The following is a 19,472-nucleotide window of genomic DNA, read 5'->3' on the forward strand; positions in this document are numbered from 1 at the left end:
CCGGCCTGGGTCCATAGAGTTTTTGTCAGTTGTTCCCAGTAAGGAGTGGCTGCATGTGGACACCTAGAGCAAAAGCACTGTGCCCAGCATCTGTTCCAGCTTGTTTCTGGGGCCGCTCCAAGTGCTTTCTAGTTGAAAATCTCTGACCTTTTTACAAAGGTGCTGGTCCCATCACTGCTGCTCCTACAGCTAGGATTCTGTCTAACTATCACAACAAAGACAGAAAAGAACATTTGTGTGAGCAGATCAGCTGGCAGACACTGGATGTTGCTGGTGAGTGTTGCGATTTTATCATCATCAGTGTTGTATGCTTGTTGTTAACCCTCTATTAACTTAGCTTTATGTATGCTACCTAGCTAATATCACTGTTAAGACGTAACCAAACGAAGCATGTCATTAAAAAAGTGCTGTGAGTTTTTTTCTGAAGTGCTAGAATGAAGCATTCCCCAGTGCCCCTTGAATGCTTTTCTTCTGGAGGGAGACGCCAGCCATGTGGACACAGGCCCTTTGGTATGTCATGATACCAGAAATGAAGTTGTTAATACCAGTAGCAATGAAATTCCACAGTTCTTGATAACCAATTTGATACCACGATCAAAAATGAGTAAATAAATAGAATAAATCCCATGTACTTAAACAGACACTCCCTCAAATTTAATTGAATTTAAATATTATTGATAATAGCTTATGCTTCACTCCAAACACAAAGTAAGTTCACAGCCAACAATAAATGAACATACTCCTCCTCCAATTTTGCTGTTCATGCAAAATCATAAATTGATAGTGACGAGCAAACATTTTTCAACTCCTAGCGACCAGAGAAAAATGGCAAACATATAGTTCTCAGCTCAGAATAGACACTCAGCACCTCATCACGCTGCTGGCATTTGTAGCAGCGTGTAAATATGCGACACTCCCATTTGCAAAGAAATAGAAAAAATGTGAAGGCCTCAGGAAAAAATGCTTTTCTTCTCCATGGGTTGAGGCAGAGCTGTCAGTGCAGCTACCCTTTTTGCGGTTTTTTACGTGTTGTTGTTGGTGTTGACCTTCCGTGGTGCTGGTAGGCGTTCTTCTGCCTTTGGTATTTAGTGGCAGACTTTAACACTTGTAGGTGTATATGCTGCCCCGTCAGGTCCAGAAGAACTGCATCCCTAGTACCTATGGTACTGAAGTAAAACAAGTACTGTGGTGTTTTCAGAATTTTGGCATTGACTTGGTATCGGTTCGGACATCTCTAGAAACCATATCTGCCATTAAACCAGTTGGAACCCGATTTTGATGTATATTGAGATCCCAGCATTTCTAAGGACACTTATTTGTGAAGCTGAAGTTTTGGGAAATGTGTATTAAATGACACCTCAAGGATTTCCATTTGAAGAATATCGAGTCTCAGATTTTAATATATCCCTCATCCTATAGCCTAAATGAAGACTTGGAAGAAGCTGATAGAGAATGTACATGTGATATAAAGGTGGCTGATATGGATAGAATCATCTATCATGATTAATGTAATTCTATATATCAGTGTGCAATGTAGGGCGGCATGGTGGTGCAGTGGTAAGCATTGTTGCCTCACAGCAAGAGGGTTCCTGGTTCAAACCTAGGGTCAAGGAGCACTTCAGTGCAGAGTTTGCATATTGTCCCCGTGTCACCGTGGGTTTTCTCTGGGTTCAGTCCAAAGACATGCAGGCTAGGTTAAAGCTATAGTTGGTAATGTTGGAGAGCTAGCAAGATTTGAAAGCGGCACCTCCTCTCAGCTCCACCCCCTCCTCCCCCTCCCGTCAGTGCTCTGTCCAAAGCCACGGCTCCACAAACTTGAACGCGCATCCTGCAGTAGATAGGAGTCAGCAGAGCAGAGGAGAGCCGAGTAAAATAACAAATCCCCCCGAAGCAAAAAAATAATTACCTGTCCAACAGAAAGACAGCAACCTCTGCATCACTTTTCAGGCCCTTCAGCTCCCTCAGTTGTCTCCACCGTTCAAAAGCTGCGATGTTGGTTGACTCTGGTTTGTCCTCTTGCTTTATCCAAAGCCTTTTTCGTCGCAGCCTTTTCTTTTTCTCAGCCTGTTTAGCGGGGCGAGCTGTTACAAGTAACGCTGGAAATGGTACTTTTGGCTGCATTTTCTCTGCCATTCACACCGAATGGCAGGGATTGGTCAGAGTTTTTACAGGGCTGCAGCTGCCACAGAGGTCGGATTTTTTTCGTTCCTTTTTCTGAACACATTATGTATTGACTACTCTCAGGACCATTTCACCCAGTATAACAAGAAGTGTTTCTGAACAGGATTACCAACTATATCTTTAATTGGTGACTCTAAATTGCCATAGGTGTGAATGGTTGTCTGTCTCTATGTGTCAGCCCTGTGATAGTCTGGCGACCTGTCCAGGCCTCTCGCCCAATGTCAGCTGGGATAGGCTCCAGAGCCCCTTGTGACCTCCAACAGGATAAGCTGTTATTGTTAAATGACTGAATGTTGCAGTGTAATGAATCTTATGGACAATTAATTGAGAAATTGTTAATGGATCAAATAACCCCATTGGTATGTCTGTTTTTTGCTGCCAAATTAAATATCTGACATATCAACGTACTTCATCAAATCATATAAAAATCCATTATAGCTACGCAGCAGTGCTCAATAATTAATTTGCCCATAATGGCCTCATACACTCACACATTAGACAGTTGACATATTTTTAATCAGCAAATCTATCTATCAGACACTGTGCAATAATGTGAATGATCCTTAAAGCTACAATACTTACTTAAAAAATAAGGTTAAAGAATAAAGATAAATAAATAAAATGTGAATAAGAATGTCCCCAATGTAGTAGTGTGGCTCAATCTTATCATTTAGAGGTCTTCATTTCAGACTATGACTAACGGGCTAGTTAATACTTCTAAGTAGGATCCAGCTCCAACACCACAACCACCACCTCCAAACCACCAATACGTTACAATTGAAAGCTTCATATGAATCATATCAGTGTTTCTAAATTGATGCAATATTTAAGCTGACTTTGTCTTTGGGAGTTGGAGGAGATGATGGATGACCTGTTACCCAGGTGAGACGCCTGCCATGCTGCAGACCACTGTTCAAGACCAACAAAGAACAAAATTGGTTATGTTTTAGCGAGTCATTGCTGTGTTTCCAGCTGATTTTTAGGTTCCAAACATGAGCGGTTTGTAGCAACCCGTCATGAAAAGCTAGTCATCGCTGCTTTTCCTGCTGGAATTGTGCCTCCAAACAAGGTATTTTAAGCAAAAACATGATCTTTTCCCGATTTGTGATTAAACACAACCACATGTCAACCGCAGTGTTGTTGACACGAAAAGTTTTAGTGTATCAACTAATTATAATGACAAAAGTGCAAAAGTAATGTATCCGTTATTTTCAAAAATGAACATTTTTTTGTGGTGATTGAGTTGCAGGATCAGTTGGTCTTATAATGCAATTTGTAGATAACAAAAAAAAAAATCATTCAAAAATCATATTGTATGCTGAGATTTTAATTTCCAGTGTTCTTTCAGTGTTTCTTTGCTCTTGAGACTAATAGCCTTCTCAGTGAACCTCTTGAGTCATTATAACCTTTAATCAGGAATAAAACCATTATATTTGCTGTATATGCCATTGTATCATAAAAAGGGCAGAACTTTTGTGTTTATCTCTCTCTTTGGTTCTTAATATTTTTTTTTTTAAAAAGGAACAAACACAGAACAGTACAGTATGTTCTTTTCCAACATTCTTTAATCAGCTCTGAACCCTCGACACAGCAACCCAGAAATAAAAAAGAACTGTACTGCAGTTTCACTTTTATTTCCATACGGACATCTCCGTCCAGATCCCTGCAATAAAACAAAAGTTACTGTACAGTTCATATTGGGAGGGCTGTCCTGCACTTATTTACTCACAACAAATTACTTGCTTCATTGTTTCGGCGCAGCAGAGTAGCGAATCATCACCGGCTGTTGTGTCCAAGTTGCCCTGATCTGCGTCTATCGACTGCACAGAGGCGGAATAGTAATTGAATTGCCCGTCGTGGCCCGGCCTTTCGCTTTATTCGGGAGCTCCTCTATGTCCGGACTGCCAGAAAGTCATTACAGCAAATTAGTTATTCTGGCCCCACGCCAACTCTGTCACGCTCTTTCCTCCTCACTCTTTGTGTTCTGTGCCAAGCTCTCATAAAGCAGGAAACATGCCGCTGCTGCGAGTGTGATTGAAGACTGTAAGGTTATGAATTAGATATACATAGCCTGGTGTGTGTTTGTGTTTGTGTGTGTGCATGGTTGACTGCAGTATCTAATCAAGCTTTGATGAGCCTCCTGTTTCCCAGGTGGCGGGGGAATGAAGGGATCATCATCTTTTATTAAGAACGCATGGCCGAGTGCATTTAGTCACAAATGTTCATACAGGCTCTAATGAACACAGTAGCTCCCTTTCTCATTTTCCCTCGCAGTGTGTTTTTCTTCCACCAGTTGACCGTTTCCTTATTACTGTTGCCATCCTGTCAAGCTTCTGTTCTTGCACAGCACTTCTGCTGTTTACAGAGATAACTGTTGCAGATATACCAGTCAAAGTTTGCAGCATTTAACCAATACAAGTCTAAAATCTTGATTTCAGACAAAAGACATGAGCAGCTTCTCATTTTTAGCCAGCAAGTCGATTTCGCCATCGGAAATGACAACTGTTGCTAGCATATTTGACCACCTATACTGTAGCTAGCTAGAGGGCTGCCAACTATCACTTTTGGCATGAGACACTCTCTCAGGTTCTGTCAGGTTCTCAGGTTCTGTCACTTCATTTATTATTTGTAATTATTAATTCCAGGCACAGAGACGGTATCGGTCAGGATTTAAAGGGGACCTGTTATGCTCGTTTTCACTTGTATTCGCCCTCTGTCTGAAAGGCTCCATTTAGTGTATGTCTCTTCAAGCCCCCTCCCGATAAAGCGCTGTCTGCTCTGATTGGTCAGTGTTTCTGGGTCTTTCATATCTGAGCTCTTAGTGTCCTTGCACCTTGATTGCGACCAGGGGACTGACTGAGTGTAGTGGCACTTTGTACCATGAAAAATCACCAATAAAAGCTTGTAAATCAAAATCTTCACAACTGGACATGTTCCAGTAGGAGTTCATCCCAAATTTGGAAAAAAAATTAACAACATCGGCCGTGTGTAGGATGCTGAATTTGAGCTTTGATTATCTACCCAAAGTCTGATTGGGCCCAATCAACTCGCCAGGTTTTGACTGGGCCAGGATGTAATTTTTTAATATTCCTCAGGGCTTTAATTGTGTAGGATTCTTGCCAGGGCCGCAAGTCGACTTGGTTGGAAGTGTTTACTTCTGCCTCCCTAGCAGTGGGAGAGATGTGCATAACATGCAGCAGAAAGTGGTGATCATTATTATCTGTTCATATACGTAAGGGATAATGCCCAGCGAGGTGTCTGTTATCACTTTGTAACGGCCGACGTAGAGGTGTAGATCGTCCAACGTGCAGTGGAGGCCATAATAAATTGATAATGGACACTTCGAAGGGTATTATCCCGCTCATACCATGGTCACTTACCAAAGAAATAAAAGGTAATTTTTACACTTTCTCTGTCGAAGTGTTAAGTGTTTCACATGCCATAACTTGCTTTCCTTCGTAACACCTGAGGGTTTACCTAATACCTGGAATAGAAAAGTTAATCACTACTCCAGTAAATAGTGCCAAACTTAGAAATGACCTAGCAGCGGGAGATATTCTAGTCCACCCAGCTCATTTTAGCCTGTGGCCAAGCTATTAGCCAGAAAGCTAACATTATGCTAGCAACAGCCACAGTTGACAAACAGTAAATATGATTTGACAGTATGTCAAACCACAAGACTAGGTTTCCAGCCATGTCATTGTCACCGAATCAATATCAAGACACGTAATGTTACTGTCAGCCGCAGCCTGAAGTGGCGAGTTGAATAGTGAGATGATTACTAAGATTCACGGGGGCAGTGTAGTACCTACAGGGTGTGTAGCAGTCTCCCTCCTGTGGTGTTGAGAGGATGAAGCACTGAAGCACTACTCTCAGTGCTGTAGATTAATTGCTAACAGATTACAGAAACTGATACTATTATTAATTAGCATTCATTTAGAACAGTGAACAGTGACAGTTCACCAGAACTACTAAGATGTCCATTATCAGTTTTAACAGAGACACCCTGCAGCCAATCAGAATCGAGGATTCACCAAGACCATGGTACATATATATATTACTCTTAGAACAGCCTTGTGCACACCACTTAAGCATGGCTGAGAGACCTGCTGTGGCTAGCTAAGTTTAATTGCCAAGTTGTGATTGGACAGTTTCTGTTTGGGGGAGGTCAGCTCCTTTTTCTCCTGACACATAAACTCATGCACATACACACACACACTAGAAGCCATGCACCCACACTCACACACATTCAACTCAATCTCCATTAAGTGAGATAAGGTGAAATCTCTCCTGTGGTCTCTCTTTCCCCGCACTGACTGACCGGCCAAATGATAGAATGAGAGGCCCCGCCTCCATCTATCTGCAGGAGACTGATAAATCCTGACTCACACCACACACACACGGATACTCAAAGTTGGTGCACATACATACACACATTATGTTCAACTACGCACACATTGACTCACTGTCTGGTGACAATCATTCAGGCAGAGCACTGGCTGGGCCATAATCCATCTCCATGGCAACTGTCCAGGTATGTTGTGTGTGTGCATGTGTGTGTGTGTGTACGTTGACCAGGACAAAGTTATATGTTCATCACACACACTCACAGAGGGAGCAGCGATGGATTTATCTGGTGATACTCAGATATGGCTGATAGGGTTAATTGGTTTTCAGAGGGCATGTAGAGAGAGAGGGAGAGACTGACACTGACCAGATTACTGCAGACACACCAGGGAAACACTACCACAGACAGAGAGAGCAAGAAGCATGAGAGGAGCAGAGAGAAAATAAACGTAAGTGATGACATGAGAGCAGGAAGTGCAGAGAGGTGGAGGAAGATTTACCTTTTACTGTGTGAGTCAAGGAGAAGTCATAAAGCCACCTGAGGACGTGAGGATGAAACGTGAGGAACGTTTAAGGTGAATTAAATTGGATACAGTGATTGTTTATTTCCTTAATTTCTCTCTTTGTTTTTGTGTTGTTCAAGGCCTTTTAAACTAATTTCCCCTCCTTTTAATTTGACACCCGACTTTAACTCCGTATTGATTTGACTTTGGATGAAAAGGGTTTGAATTAGAGCCAGTTTGGCAGAGTAGTAGTGGATGTTCTTGACCTTTTGATTTTTTCACATAATCCTTTTTAGAGTTTTTGCCCAGACGTTGATGAATTGTAGATGAGGCTTGTTTTGTCAACTGCTTGATCCAATTTGTTACATGTGGTTCTGCATTTCACTCCACCTTCATTTCCTGTAATCGATCTACTGTCAGGTCACTGATAAAGTCACAACATGCTCATGAATATGTGAAAAAATTTGCTGTGTGAAACAGAGTAACACCAAGTTTGTCCCCCAGGAGACCTGACACGTTTATTTTTTAGCTGCAAAATGTCCCACTGAGTTATTACATGTCATTAACAAACAAATGTAAGTGTTCCTTCTCAAAAATATGGAGGGGAACAGTTTTAAGATGTGATATTGATACTAGAGAATAATATGAACGAATTAATGCTGGCCTTACACCAAACGACTTTTCAAGTGATTTACTGTCTCAGAAAACTTTCCAATTTCTGAATAAAATCAAAAGACTCACTCCTGTGATCTTGATCATTTGGTGTAAGGTGGTCTTAAGATTCAGTACATGCTGTCTTAAGTCAGTATCTTTCTTGTTTTGACCTTCCGATAAAATTAACCATGTGTAATTTACACAAGTCTTTAGTCTTGGCTCATGCAAATACTGAAATTCAATGACATGATAATTATCAACAACCAATAGGTGCAGTCTCTCCAGCACCAAACAGGAAGCAGCAAACCAGGTAGACAGCGAACATGGAGGGGATTCCAGGGAGGCGCAAGAACGTGAACTAGTCTCAGTTCTCTTGTGCTTTGGAAAAGGAGGAGAAACTGATGGAGCTGTAATTCTGTGTGTATGTGGACCACGAATCAGCGAATTTTTTTTCAGGCTTTTTGCCTTTAATGGATAGGATAGTTGAGTGTGAGCCCGGGCTGCTGCAGTGAGGACGAAGTCTATGGGGCGCCTCCTCTAACCACTAAGCCACCGACGCCCCTTTAGTGAGAAATCTTAATTTTTGAAATGGTTCGCCTCTCATTCCCACAGTCTCCTCCAACTAAAAGATTGCAACTAACCAACGGAGGCTGGTGGCGAGTTGAGGTGACAAAAACCAAAATGTGAAGTTTGTTTGCAAAAACAGTTCATCTTTATAGGTTACATTGATGCTGAATTCGCAATAATCTGTTTGACAAATGATGCCTTTTATCCTGTGTTTCTAGAGTTATGTGTGTTTGCAGACATGTAAAGACTTTTAAATATTTCAGATTTCTTAAATGGCTTAAAGGCACAATAGTTTCCACCAGAAGCAGGATGGGAAATAATCTCAAAAGGAATCTAGCTGTATACTTGCAAATACTGTGGTGATCGTGGGGCAGCTGCTCATTTGCATAAAGTTGCGCTTCTCTCAACTTCACAGTGATGCTCTGGTCGCTGGCATCGCGCTGCTCGCTGCTGCCAACGCTCCAGACGCCCTTCGAAGCAAGTGTACATTGAAAATGAATGGCTGCCGGCCGCTTATGACGCTCATGACGCTTTTGGTGTGAATGCACAGTCAGACTTTAGTCTTTTAAGTCTTTTCATAGTCTCATAGTGTATAGTAGGCATAAGTTAACTTCTGCCATCACAGCAAACATTGTTAGAAGAACAGACAGGATTATGGATTGTGCCCACTTTTAGTGACACTGTCGCCATATTGCTGTGCCATCTTGCTTTTACACTCTTCTTCTCGTTAATGTATTTTCAAGATGAGTTAGTTTAATGAATCAGTCTACATCCTCTCAGTGTTATTATTTTGCTTACACATGTGTAACATCTCATCCTCCAGGGTGCACATTTAAAAAGAAAAACAGTGATGCGCAAAGATGCTTCAATCAGTCATCTACTCATTGTTATTGATGCGAGAAAGGTTTTTGTCTCCTGAAGTTTTGACGTCACAAACTTCACTTAAACTTCAAAAAATAAAATATGGTTCCTACGAGGGTGAGCATTACATGACTGTTTGAATGCTGAGTAAGAGTGGAAATAGCTCCAGTGGTGGCTTTTAAACACCTGCGTTAAAGTGGCTTTAGTGTGGATGGGTTTGAGGACCAATGTTTCCTTTAACCAAGCCCCCATGCTCTTTTAAAGCAGCTAAGAAACAAGAACCGTTCTCCTGATTTGATCCTTTAAAACATTACTCTTGTAAAGAGATGAATAAAAATGACACATAGCATGTTATATGCAGCACTTTTTTCTAAATCACGTCAATCTAACTTGGTAAAAACTTTCTATTCTGTTTCCCTGCTTCATTTAAATAGCAGTAAAATGCTGGAAGGTGATGTTTCAGATTGATGCCTCTATTTCTGGAGGCGTAGAACAGCAACAGGTTTTCTAGACACCATAACCACAATTTGCACGTCTTCGTTTTGCTGTGAAACCTCTGAAAGCAGACGTGGCTTCCATCACATTCGACAGGTGTGTGTGTGTGCAGAGGGATTTTTAACACTCAGGAAGCCCTTTTTGAAAAAAAGTTTCAAGAGCACATTGAGCCTTCGAGACAGCTGAGAGATCTGTGTCATGAATATTTCAGAAGAACTCTGAGAATCTGACAGCAGTTGTTTTTATCTACAGCAAGTTTCATCTTCAGGCTCTTTGAGATGGTTAATTGTCGATTCCACTGAAGTTGATAACCAGCTCCAGATGGTCCGAACCTCATCACTACAACTTTTGGAGGCAGCGGTGTCCTGCCTCGCACACACTGTTGAACACATTACACGGAGCTGCCAACAACCACAACAGGGAGCGTTACAGCCACAGTTTCCTGCTGTCAGTCACTGAGCCGCTGCAGTGGAGCAACTGGACACCTTGATGGCAGATGATGAGTGTTTTCCCTTCAATTACCCGACCCATATTTTCTCAGGCTGCCAGTGATTCGCCCCAGCGGTTTTTCAGTCAAAAATCTGCTTCCCCAGCTGCTGCCTGCACTTAATCCCAGTTATCAGCTAAAAGGTGACGCTTGTCGCCAGAGCTGCAATTTCCCTCAGGTCTACAGAGTATTTTTGTACCAGAGCACGTTGTTTTGTTTTGGAAACTGTTTTGATTCAGTCTCAAAGCTCTAATTAGCATTATTTTTTTCCACCAAAGCAGGGAGCTGTTTTCAGTGAAAAAGTTTTGATAAACTTACAGTACACTTTGTGTGTGAAAGTAGATATAATTAGCAACTAGCTGGTGAAACAGAGGAGTATTTAACAGCTAAAGCGCCAGATATTTCTCTCTGGATATTTGACCTAGATTCCTTTAGGGGCTTGAAGCATGACTCCAAATGGATGATAATGTTGCTCTGTAACCCAGTGTACACTTTGTGTCCACCACCAAACAGAAATCAGATATAATCAGCGATAAAATTAGCAACTAGCTGCTGAAATAGTGGAGTATATAACAGCTAAAGAGTCAGATATTTCTCTCAGGAGTTGGTGGAGACCAAACCAGAGCTAAAAGGAGGGTAGGTATTTGACCTAAATTCCTCTAGGGGCTTGAAGCATGACTCCAAGTGGATGATAATGTTGCCCTGTAACTGCTGATTGTGTAAATAGGTGAGTGTTTGCTAGCACTTCCACCACATCAACACAAATATACTTTATTTTGAGTCAGTTTTGTGTTTACAGCTTCTTACACTGCCCCCAAGTGGCCAAATAAAAATCAATTACTGCATGTTTAAAGGTACAGGTAAGAAATTAATGCAGAAAAGTTAGTGAGAAAAGGACGGATGCGCTGTTGGCTGCTGTTATACTTCAGCCCAATAAGACCAAACCTGGGTGTCCCGATTTTTGATTAGGTGCGTACAGATCTATCGACAAATCAGTGTCAAGCAATTCAAAGTGTTCTCAGATCTACAGTTTGGTTTGCAGTTAACAGAGTGGACTATATGATATTCAGAGCCTATCTGTGATTTAGAGGTTATCTGCACTCAGCTCTCAACATGGAAGTGGCTGACTGTGGCTAACTGTGCTAACATCGCCAACACTGCTAACATTGGCAACATTGCTGTGCTGACATAGCAAATGGTGTTAACTGCAGGGGAACCAGAGGGTGGGCGCTACACTTCTGCAACGACACAATCCCAGTATCAGCGGTAACTGTCGTATGAGCACAGTGCTGTGTTAAGCTTACACGGGATTCACATGCATGTGCCGCCAGACCGTCCACCACAACAAAGAAAAGAAGTTCATTCATTTCCCTAACTGCTTATGCTCTTGAGGGTCGTGGGGGGATGGAGCCTATCCCAGCTGACATTGGGTGAGAGGCAGGGTACACGCTGGACAGGTCGCCAGACTATCACAGGGCTGACACACAGAGACAGACAACCATTCACACCTACAGACAATTTAGAGTCACCAGTTAACCTGCATGTCTTTGGACTGTGGGAGGAAGCTGGAGTACCCTGAGAAAACCCATGCTGACACGGGGAGAACATGCCAACTCTGCGCAGAAGAAAAGAACTAGCCTGACTTTATTTTCTACTCAGGACACCATGACTCCAGTATATCTTTACAAAGAAAATAGTGGTATGCTGCTATATTAGTGCTCTGGATGTCGTCTAGACCTCCTCTAAATGTTTTGATCAGGTCTAGTTTTTCTTTCCTACGGAGGCTGAATGCACTTATTGTAAGTCACTCTGGATAAAAGCATCTGCCAAAACAGTGTAATTTAATTTAATGTGAAATATCAGCCCATAATGATTTCTATTATATACGAATGCCGATTTCTGCACAATGCACTAATAAAAGCCTGCAGTTTGGAGCATATTGTCTGAATTGAAACAATCCTGGCCAACATTTAATTTAAAGAGCTTTCCTGTCGTGCCTGGCGGCTTGCAAAACAAACTGTCATTGTGACAGGTACCTGTTTGGTTTAAGAATTAATTGTGTGACAAATGAGAGGAAGTTGCAGAAGCAAAGTAAAGGCACTAAACGCACTGAGTTAGCGGGTTGAGGTGCTGAATATTTTTCATACTTTCTCCATGTGTCTGTGAGCTTGCAGACACCATCTTTTTGACACACACATACTTGTCTCGCTTGTCAGTAAACTCATTTGCACAAGGCTGAGACCACATGCCCACATGCATATGCACACTGCATGATGGCCCAGCCTGATCAAAACCTAACGGAGCAGAAATGTCCTTGAAAGTTAAAAGATGCCTGTGAAATTGCAAATGTGGAGCCCAAAAATCGCCGCCTAAATTGGGAGTACCCTCCCCGCATTTCACCCTGTCTACGTGTAATTTGTTGATTTGTCAAATATTCACACATGAACGGTTTTACTGTCCCCTGTGGGCCACTGTAGGCAAATCGTGCAGTTCTTTCCAGTGCATTCTGGGTGAGAAAAAGTGGAGACAGGTTTTGGTCAGGAAACAACAGCCTTAAGCAGGAGCAAGAAAAAAAGCTGAAAAATGCAGCCGGCAGCAGGGGGAAATGCAGAGTCCACAGAAAACACTGCGTCAACAAAATAAAACAACCAATTTTGAGAAAAAAAATCTCAACAATGGAGTGGTGGGAGACACAGAGGAAGACTGCACCATCCTCCTCTACATGGCATCTTGCCAGTTTATATAGTGAGATAGAAAGTGTTGCATTTTATATATTTAAATCTGAAATACACCCCCTTGCAAATTGAGTGTATATTAAATTATATATCACCCAGCAAATGAACACAATGCAGCTAAAATAAGTACACCCACCCCCGCACTTACAAGCCTGTGAAACACTGTATCCATCAATCCTCTTACCTCTGTATACTTAAATGGCCTGTCCAATATAATGGCTGTCAGTTTACCTCACATCCTGCAAGTGATATGAACTCGCTGGTGGCAGGAAGTGATTAGGGAAGATGTAGAACGCCATAAAGTTGAGATGCTGGGAGGTGCAGACGCAGACATCTTATTAAAATAATATACAATGGCCGCACTAATGCTTAATGAGGGTAGGAACACAAAAAGAGGGCTTGGTTTGTAAAGATGTATCTGCAGGGAGCTACAGTAGAGAATCTATTTCTTTTCTGTCTCCTGACTCTTTGTTTTTGTCTTTTATTTTGTTTCTCACTCTGTCTCTCAAACACACATTTTCAAGCAAATTAGAATCTGTGTCTATTGATTGTGGCTTGCAGCACAAAGACAGCTCTCAATCCACTTTTTAGATGAAACTTTGTGCAGAAACACAAAGTTGTGAGAAGTTATTTATAGAGGGTGAGAAAACTAACATTCAAATGATAACAAAAGGATCTTTTTCACAGTAAACCTTTGTAACAGAGGTACCGGCACCTGAAGATTTGTTTGATGTCAAAAAAGGTTGATGTCCGTTTTACATATCTACATGAATACATAGCAACAGAGTTTTTAAAAATCTCTGTTTTCATGACCTAAAACTCTGTTTGAGTGTGAAAACGTAGTGGCAAACATCTGTTTACGAAAATAGCTGTATGCATGTCGACAGGGCTAAAATGTCCACGTTTACATCACTTTTAGACGCTAAGCAAATTGAAAGAATTTAAAAAAGACTCGAACATGGTGTCTTTTTGATTGAGTGCAGACATTAAGTCATAGAAAAATGAGAAATACTTGAAAGCTAATCCAAAATAATATTTTCTTGTTAGAAGATGCCTCAGTTTAATCCATTGTTTGATTTACTTTTCCATCAGAACTCACCTGTTAATTTGCAAAACATATTTTATCCCAGTCTACAAGAACCACTCAATGTTTTATCACTGATGTAAAACACTTTTTAAGATTAATTTCACTTTTCATTCTGAAATATCAGCTGCTGATCTTCTGGGCTGATCGGTCACATTTTGCTCCCCTAACCTCATATGATGTTGTTCCAACCTACTGAACAGACTGTTGTTCAAAAAACAGACAGAAGACCACTTCAGCTGATATTTGGAGCCGCAGTGGATTTGTGACAATAGATTTTTTTGTTACCTGCACAGGGGATTATGCTCTCAAATCTCAGGTATTAGTGGGTTTACCAGGGGGATTACGCATTGTACTTGATTCACGGTCGGTCCGAACAGATAATGCACCAGTATGAAAGCAAGTGTACCTAAAAAAAAAAAACCTGTATTCAGAACAGGAGTAAGGACAGGCAGCAGATGCATTAATCATCTCGGAGATTCTCCGTGCTGTCAAAAGTGGGTGGTTTTCCCAAATGGCCAAAGAATACATGACTGCAGAACATGTGTAACAGTGGTTTATTGTTCGGCTACATACTGTTGATGCTCAGACGCTCATTAAAGTGGGCTCCTTTTTCTATATGAGGAATGAAGCTTCGCACTGGGACCCAGCCACATCTACATAAACATGTAATCTTGTCATGTGGCGCCCCTCATGTCTTCGAGGCTTCTGCAGAAGGACTTAACAGAACGAAACAAGGCAGATTTGCATGAGAGTCCACATTACAGTCATGATAACTCCTAAAGCTCATTTTTCAGTGTAGATACAGTTCATTGTAGCTCACTATTGTTCCTGTAACTTTATCAGTTTTCTCACACATATTACAAAGAATGTACAAAGTTGTTTTTTCATCAGTATTCTTTCATCAAATTGTAACATAGCGTTCACAAACATATGCAAACTTTTAACAAGGACAGTAACCCAAGCAGACTTTTTGAAGGATAAAACAAAAACCTAGGTTGGTAATGAATGAATAAAGTTTTTTACTATTATGCCTATCCCCTAATTGCTTACGAGACAGCATACAATCATATTTTCCAGCAAACAATAATACAAAAAGCTCTAAAAACAAAGAGCATTTAAAAAAAAAAAAATCACAATCAGGTTTTCAGACCTTGACATCTGCGCTTACTGTTTGATAAATAGTGTTACAGTTGTTATATAATCTTTGGATTTTCAACCCGAAGAGCTAGATATTTACTCTCTGAGCTGTGTCAAATAGTTCATGTGTACAGTAGGTTTTATTTCATCAAATAACCTGAGGTAACAGGATTAAAGCATAGCAGTCTTTGGCTGCACATATTAAAAGTAAACTATGCAAGGTTAGCCCAAAAGCCAAGGTATGGATAAACAAAAGTAATCCCTCTCAATATATATTTACAGTTCACTGTTCATTAATATGCATTGTCCCTGATAAATAAACAAATAAATAAAATCATGACTTATGACCCACTAGAAGTGTGTGGCAGTGCATTTATCTGCTGTTTATCTGAGACTCTGCCCTCTGTCTGTATTCTTTTTTTATTCTATTTTTATTTGGCTGTGTTCAGGATGTTTCTGGGCACAGCACGCAGGTGAGGTTGGGACTTCATAAAAAGGTAGGGACCAAGTGTCAGACCATAAGCCGCAAACATCCAAGGATTCATAGAGGAAGCTGAGAAAATCGTGGACACAGCTTGAAAGAAACGCAAATGCAAAATGCACAATTCCTGCATAGTTAACCTTTAAATAACTTTGTTTCCTGTAAATAAGATAATTCTTATATTTACATGTGACACAGGGTCTGACTAATGAATACTTTATTTCAAATTAATCTGCCAGTTATTTCCTTGTTTAACTGATAAATGAATGATACAAAAAAACTAAAATTTCAAGATTTGATTGATTATAAAACAATTCAAATTATGTTCAGGGCAACTAATCAGCAATCAGCCAGTGCCATCCAAGGGTTGTTCCAGCAGAGAGAAATCAAATACAAGTTGAGAGGAACCTGTATATTTAAAAAACACCATTAAGGACCAAATGCAAAACTTCACTGTTTTACAACAAAGGGTGTTGGTTTATGGAATAACTGTAATGATGAGCTTAAAAAGTGTAAGACTTGATCCAAACTAAATAAAACTCTTCAGAAACAAAATATTGAATGGTTACAAGCTGGACCAGTGATTCTGTATTTGGTTATTTCTTGTTTGTGGACTGTTTGATGGGTTTGGCACATCTGTTCCAATTATTTTGTTCTTGCTCTGTCCAAAAAGGTTTATGTGTTTAAGCTGATCGACATAAATATCGTGGACACTGACGGCTTTTATTGAATTTTTATTGTCTATGATTAATATATAAAAATCAGAGGGATTAGGTCCAGAAAAGTTTTTAACTTCTTCCTACCCCTTTTGAACATGAACCATATAATTTCTGTAGCTTATATGTTGCTGAGGATCCTTCTTGTTTTTGTTTTTATTGCTTATAAGTTTTATTTTGTGTTTGTACTTTTTAAATATGTTAAATTAATTGACCTAAATAAACCAAATAAAGCCACCTGAGGTAAATTTGTGATATTGATCTATATTAATAAAACAGACTTGACACTAGACAGGTAAAACGAAACAAATCCTCACATTTTATAGCTGGAACTTTGCTTTTTCTTTGCCTTTTAAGTGTCTTAAGTGATTCATTTATTTTATCATGATATGCAGTTATCCAATGAATATAAAAATTGTACCTGCACTTGCGAAGGAACTTGAGGCCATCTGTACTCAAATAAATGGACTGGTCGTACAGTAAAGTGAATAAAAGCGTTTCCTGAGGGGATCTAGTCTTGATGATTCAGTCTGTTAATGCATGTATCAGGTACTGACATTACAAAGGGTTTGAATTTCCAACTCACTCCCGGACAGCTCGTCTCTGTCTCTCTATCCACTTCCTTAGCTTCCTCGCTGTACTTGTCATGAAAAGTGGAATGAATTCAGAGAGAATTGGAGGAGGATGGGCTGTCAGCGTGCGTCAGAGAAGTATCTGCCAAAGAGTGTCAGGTTGCACAGTAGCTTCACTTCTTGCTCACTGACCTCCCTGCCCTCTTTCTGCAGAAAGAGATATACTCTGGAATACCTTGTACATTACTGAATTCATAGCTGTCGTATATGTATTAACCCGACTATCTTGCACCGCTGTGCAGCTTGGCAAGAATGCATTTATCTTAGCCAAAGTGTTGAACCTGGGCCATGCAGAGACTGAAAAACAGATGCGTTTCACTGCAGCAGTCAGCTCTCTTGGGTTCAATACAAACACGCTGCCTGTAGAGATAAATACAGACTAGCACTGCAGAAACTAAATACTGATGTCTAATGATGCTCTGAAACCGGAGTGTCATCTTAGGTGGTCATGATGGATTTAGCTGTGTTAAAGGAATATTCTGGTATTTTTCAACCAGGGTTCTTTTATAATTCTGGCCATTCTGACTACAGATTAAACTTTGGACTTTGTTACAGAGATTTGGGAAACACGGACCAGCAAGCATTTACTGGGGCAAGCAGTAAATTCTAAAGCTTTCTAGACGGATTAAAATGACATAAAGCGTTCAAATGTTTGAGTCCAAACATGAGTAAACACACAATTAGCCCCCTGAATTAGCTCTTTTTGCTAGTTGCACAGTGAACTACAATGGGGCAGCCACCTAACCAAGCTAGCTGTTTGGTTAGCTAGCCAGTAAACTCCCTTTTTGTCTGCACTAATAACAACCATTTATTACTTATCAATGCATTATAGCGATTCCACTTCAATAAAGGTAAAAAAAATGGTTGAAAAATACCATCTTTAAGGTGTTAAACTAGACAGAGTCTCAGAATAAGTATTTTCTGTTTCAGGCAGCTGAACTTGTCTTGAGGTCAAAAAAGCCACATCAGTTCATATTAGATTAATATGGAAACACACATTTAATGTGAGCCTGACCTCATTTGGCTTGGTCTGACTCATATTCTCTTTGTTCATAGTAACAGTGCCTGTAGCAGTTAAGCATCCAGTTGTTGTTGTTCCCATACAGTATAGTGAAAAAAGCATTTCAGCCAGAACTTTATTTCCATTTGCAGTATTATATTTGGCAGTATGACTCTGTTCTGGGGCCTCCCTGCCCTTCCATACGAGCAGCAGCAGAGACCCTTGGGAACAGAACAGAGTAGCATCAGTGACAAACAGAAATGACATTGATAAGTCAGACACAGCATGAAAAGGAGGAGCTGGGGTGGAGGCAGGTTGCAAAGCAGCTTGCAGAGGAAGCAGCAATAGTAGGGAGTAGTAGTAGTAGTAGTAGAGATAACGCTATGCTCAGTGTTTTATATACAGTATATTTGGCAGTATTAATTATATCCTCATTTATTGCCCCTGCAATGCTCTCTTGCACTCTTGTATTAGTCTGCTTTTAACTTTACAAAGCGACAGCATACCCCAATTTGAAGGCACATGTCGTACGTTATATAAACAGGCTTACAGTATCTGAAGGTGTCATAATATCGTACATCCTGGTTTGTGTTTCCAACGACAATACGATCAAAGAGATGAGATGTGTTTGATGAGGCTCCAACACCTGTCCTCCTCATCCACAGTGTAGACAATTACATAACGATATTTCCTGTTGTGTTTTCTTGCAGTTGGGTGAGGACACCTTCAACCGTGCCAAGCTGTTGAACGTTGGCTACACGGAGGCTTTGAAGGATGCAGAGTACGATTGCTTCATCTTTAGCGACGTGGACCTGATCCCGATGGATGACCGCAACCTTTACCACTGCTACGACCAGCCAAGGCACTTCGCCATCGCCATGGATAAGTTTGGCTTCAGGTTAGGGCATGGTTTTCAACTTAACATGTGATTTTGGTTTTGACAAGGTAGCGTGGTTTCCAACTTATTAGCACAAAGCTGTACTTGCAGTTACCTTGATAAGTCTCGATTTGCCAGAATCCAATTAGTAATTTTTGTTGCAGGTGGATTCTGCACTTACTTGTCTACTTAAATCATTACTATATATTACTTTACACACATAAGTAGAACTTAAAGTTTCCTACTAAACACATTTTAAAGCATGTAAAATTATGATTATTTGTTTAGGATAGTTCTCCTACATAAAAAGTTCTAAAAAATCATTGGGAAATTCTAGATCTGAACTCTGCCCCACCCACCATCACTGCTTGCACTAGGTTTCACTTTTACTTTCCGTTTTTGCTTTGTCCAGTGCTGGCACAGAACTAAAATGAAGCGTGGAGATAAGTCTGGCTATGTGAGACAAGCGCTAGGTTAACTGGGGAAAGAGCTTTGCTAATGCTTTGCCCATTAAGATGGCAGACGTTAGAGGAAACATCGAGAGAGATTCAGCCATACGTGTTTGAGCCTCAGTCAGTTTGTTAGCTTGTTAGCTTATAACTGGCAGAGGGTGACACAGTGTTAGTGGTTGTAGAACCTACAGTAATATCTGGTGCTTAAATTATTAAATAAATACCAGAGGTCTAATAAAAGTTTGCATAACGATATATTT

At 40.5% G+C, this 19,472-nt stretch overlaps 1 protein-coding gene across 1 annotated transcript in view; it reads left to right on the forward strand.

Annotated features, from left to right (window-relative positions):
- The window catches only part of b4galt2 (UDP-Gal:betaGlcNAc beta 1,4- galactosyltransferase, polypeptide 2), a 270,223-nt gene that overhangs the window by 194,304 nt on the left and 56,447 nt on the right, over positions 1-19,472 (forward strand). Inside the window, exon 5 of the mRNA XM_050074739.1 lies at positions 18,594-18,781. Within this exon, the coding sequence (XP_049930696.1) occupies positions 18,594-18,781 (188 nt within the window). The remainder of the gene's footprint in view (positions 1-18,593; positions 18,782-19,472) is intronic.

Source organism: Epinephelus moara, chromosome 21 (genome assembly GCF_006386435.1).
Source record: "Epinephelus moara isolate mb chromosome 21, YSFRI_EMoa_1.0, whole genome shotgun sequence".
Taxonomy (NCBI): Eukaryota; Metazoa; Chordata; class Actinopteri; order Perciformes; family Serranidae; genus Epinephelus; species Epinephelus moara.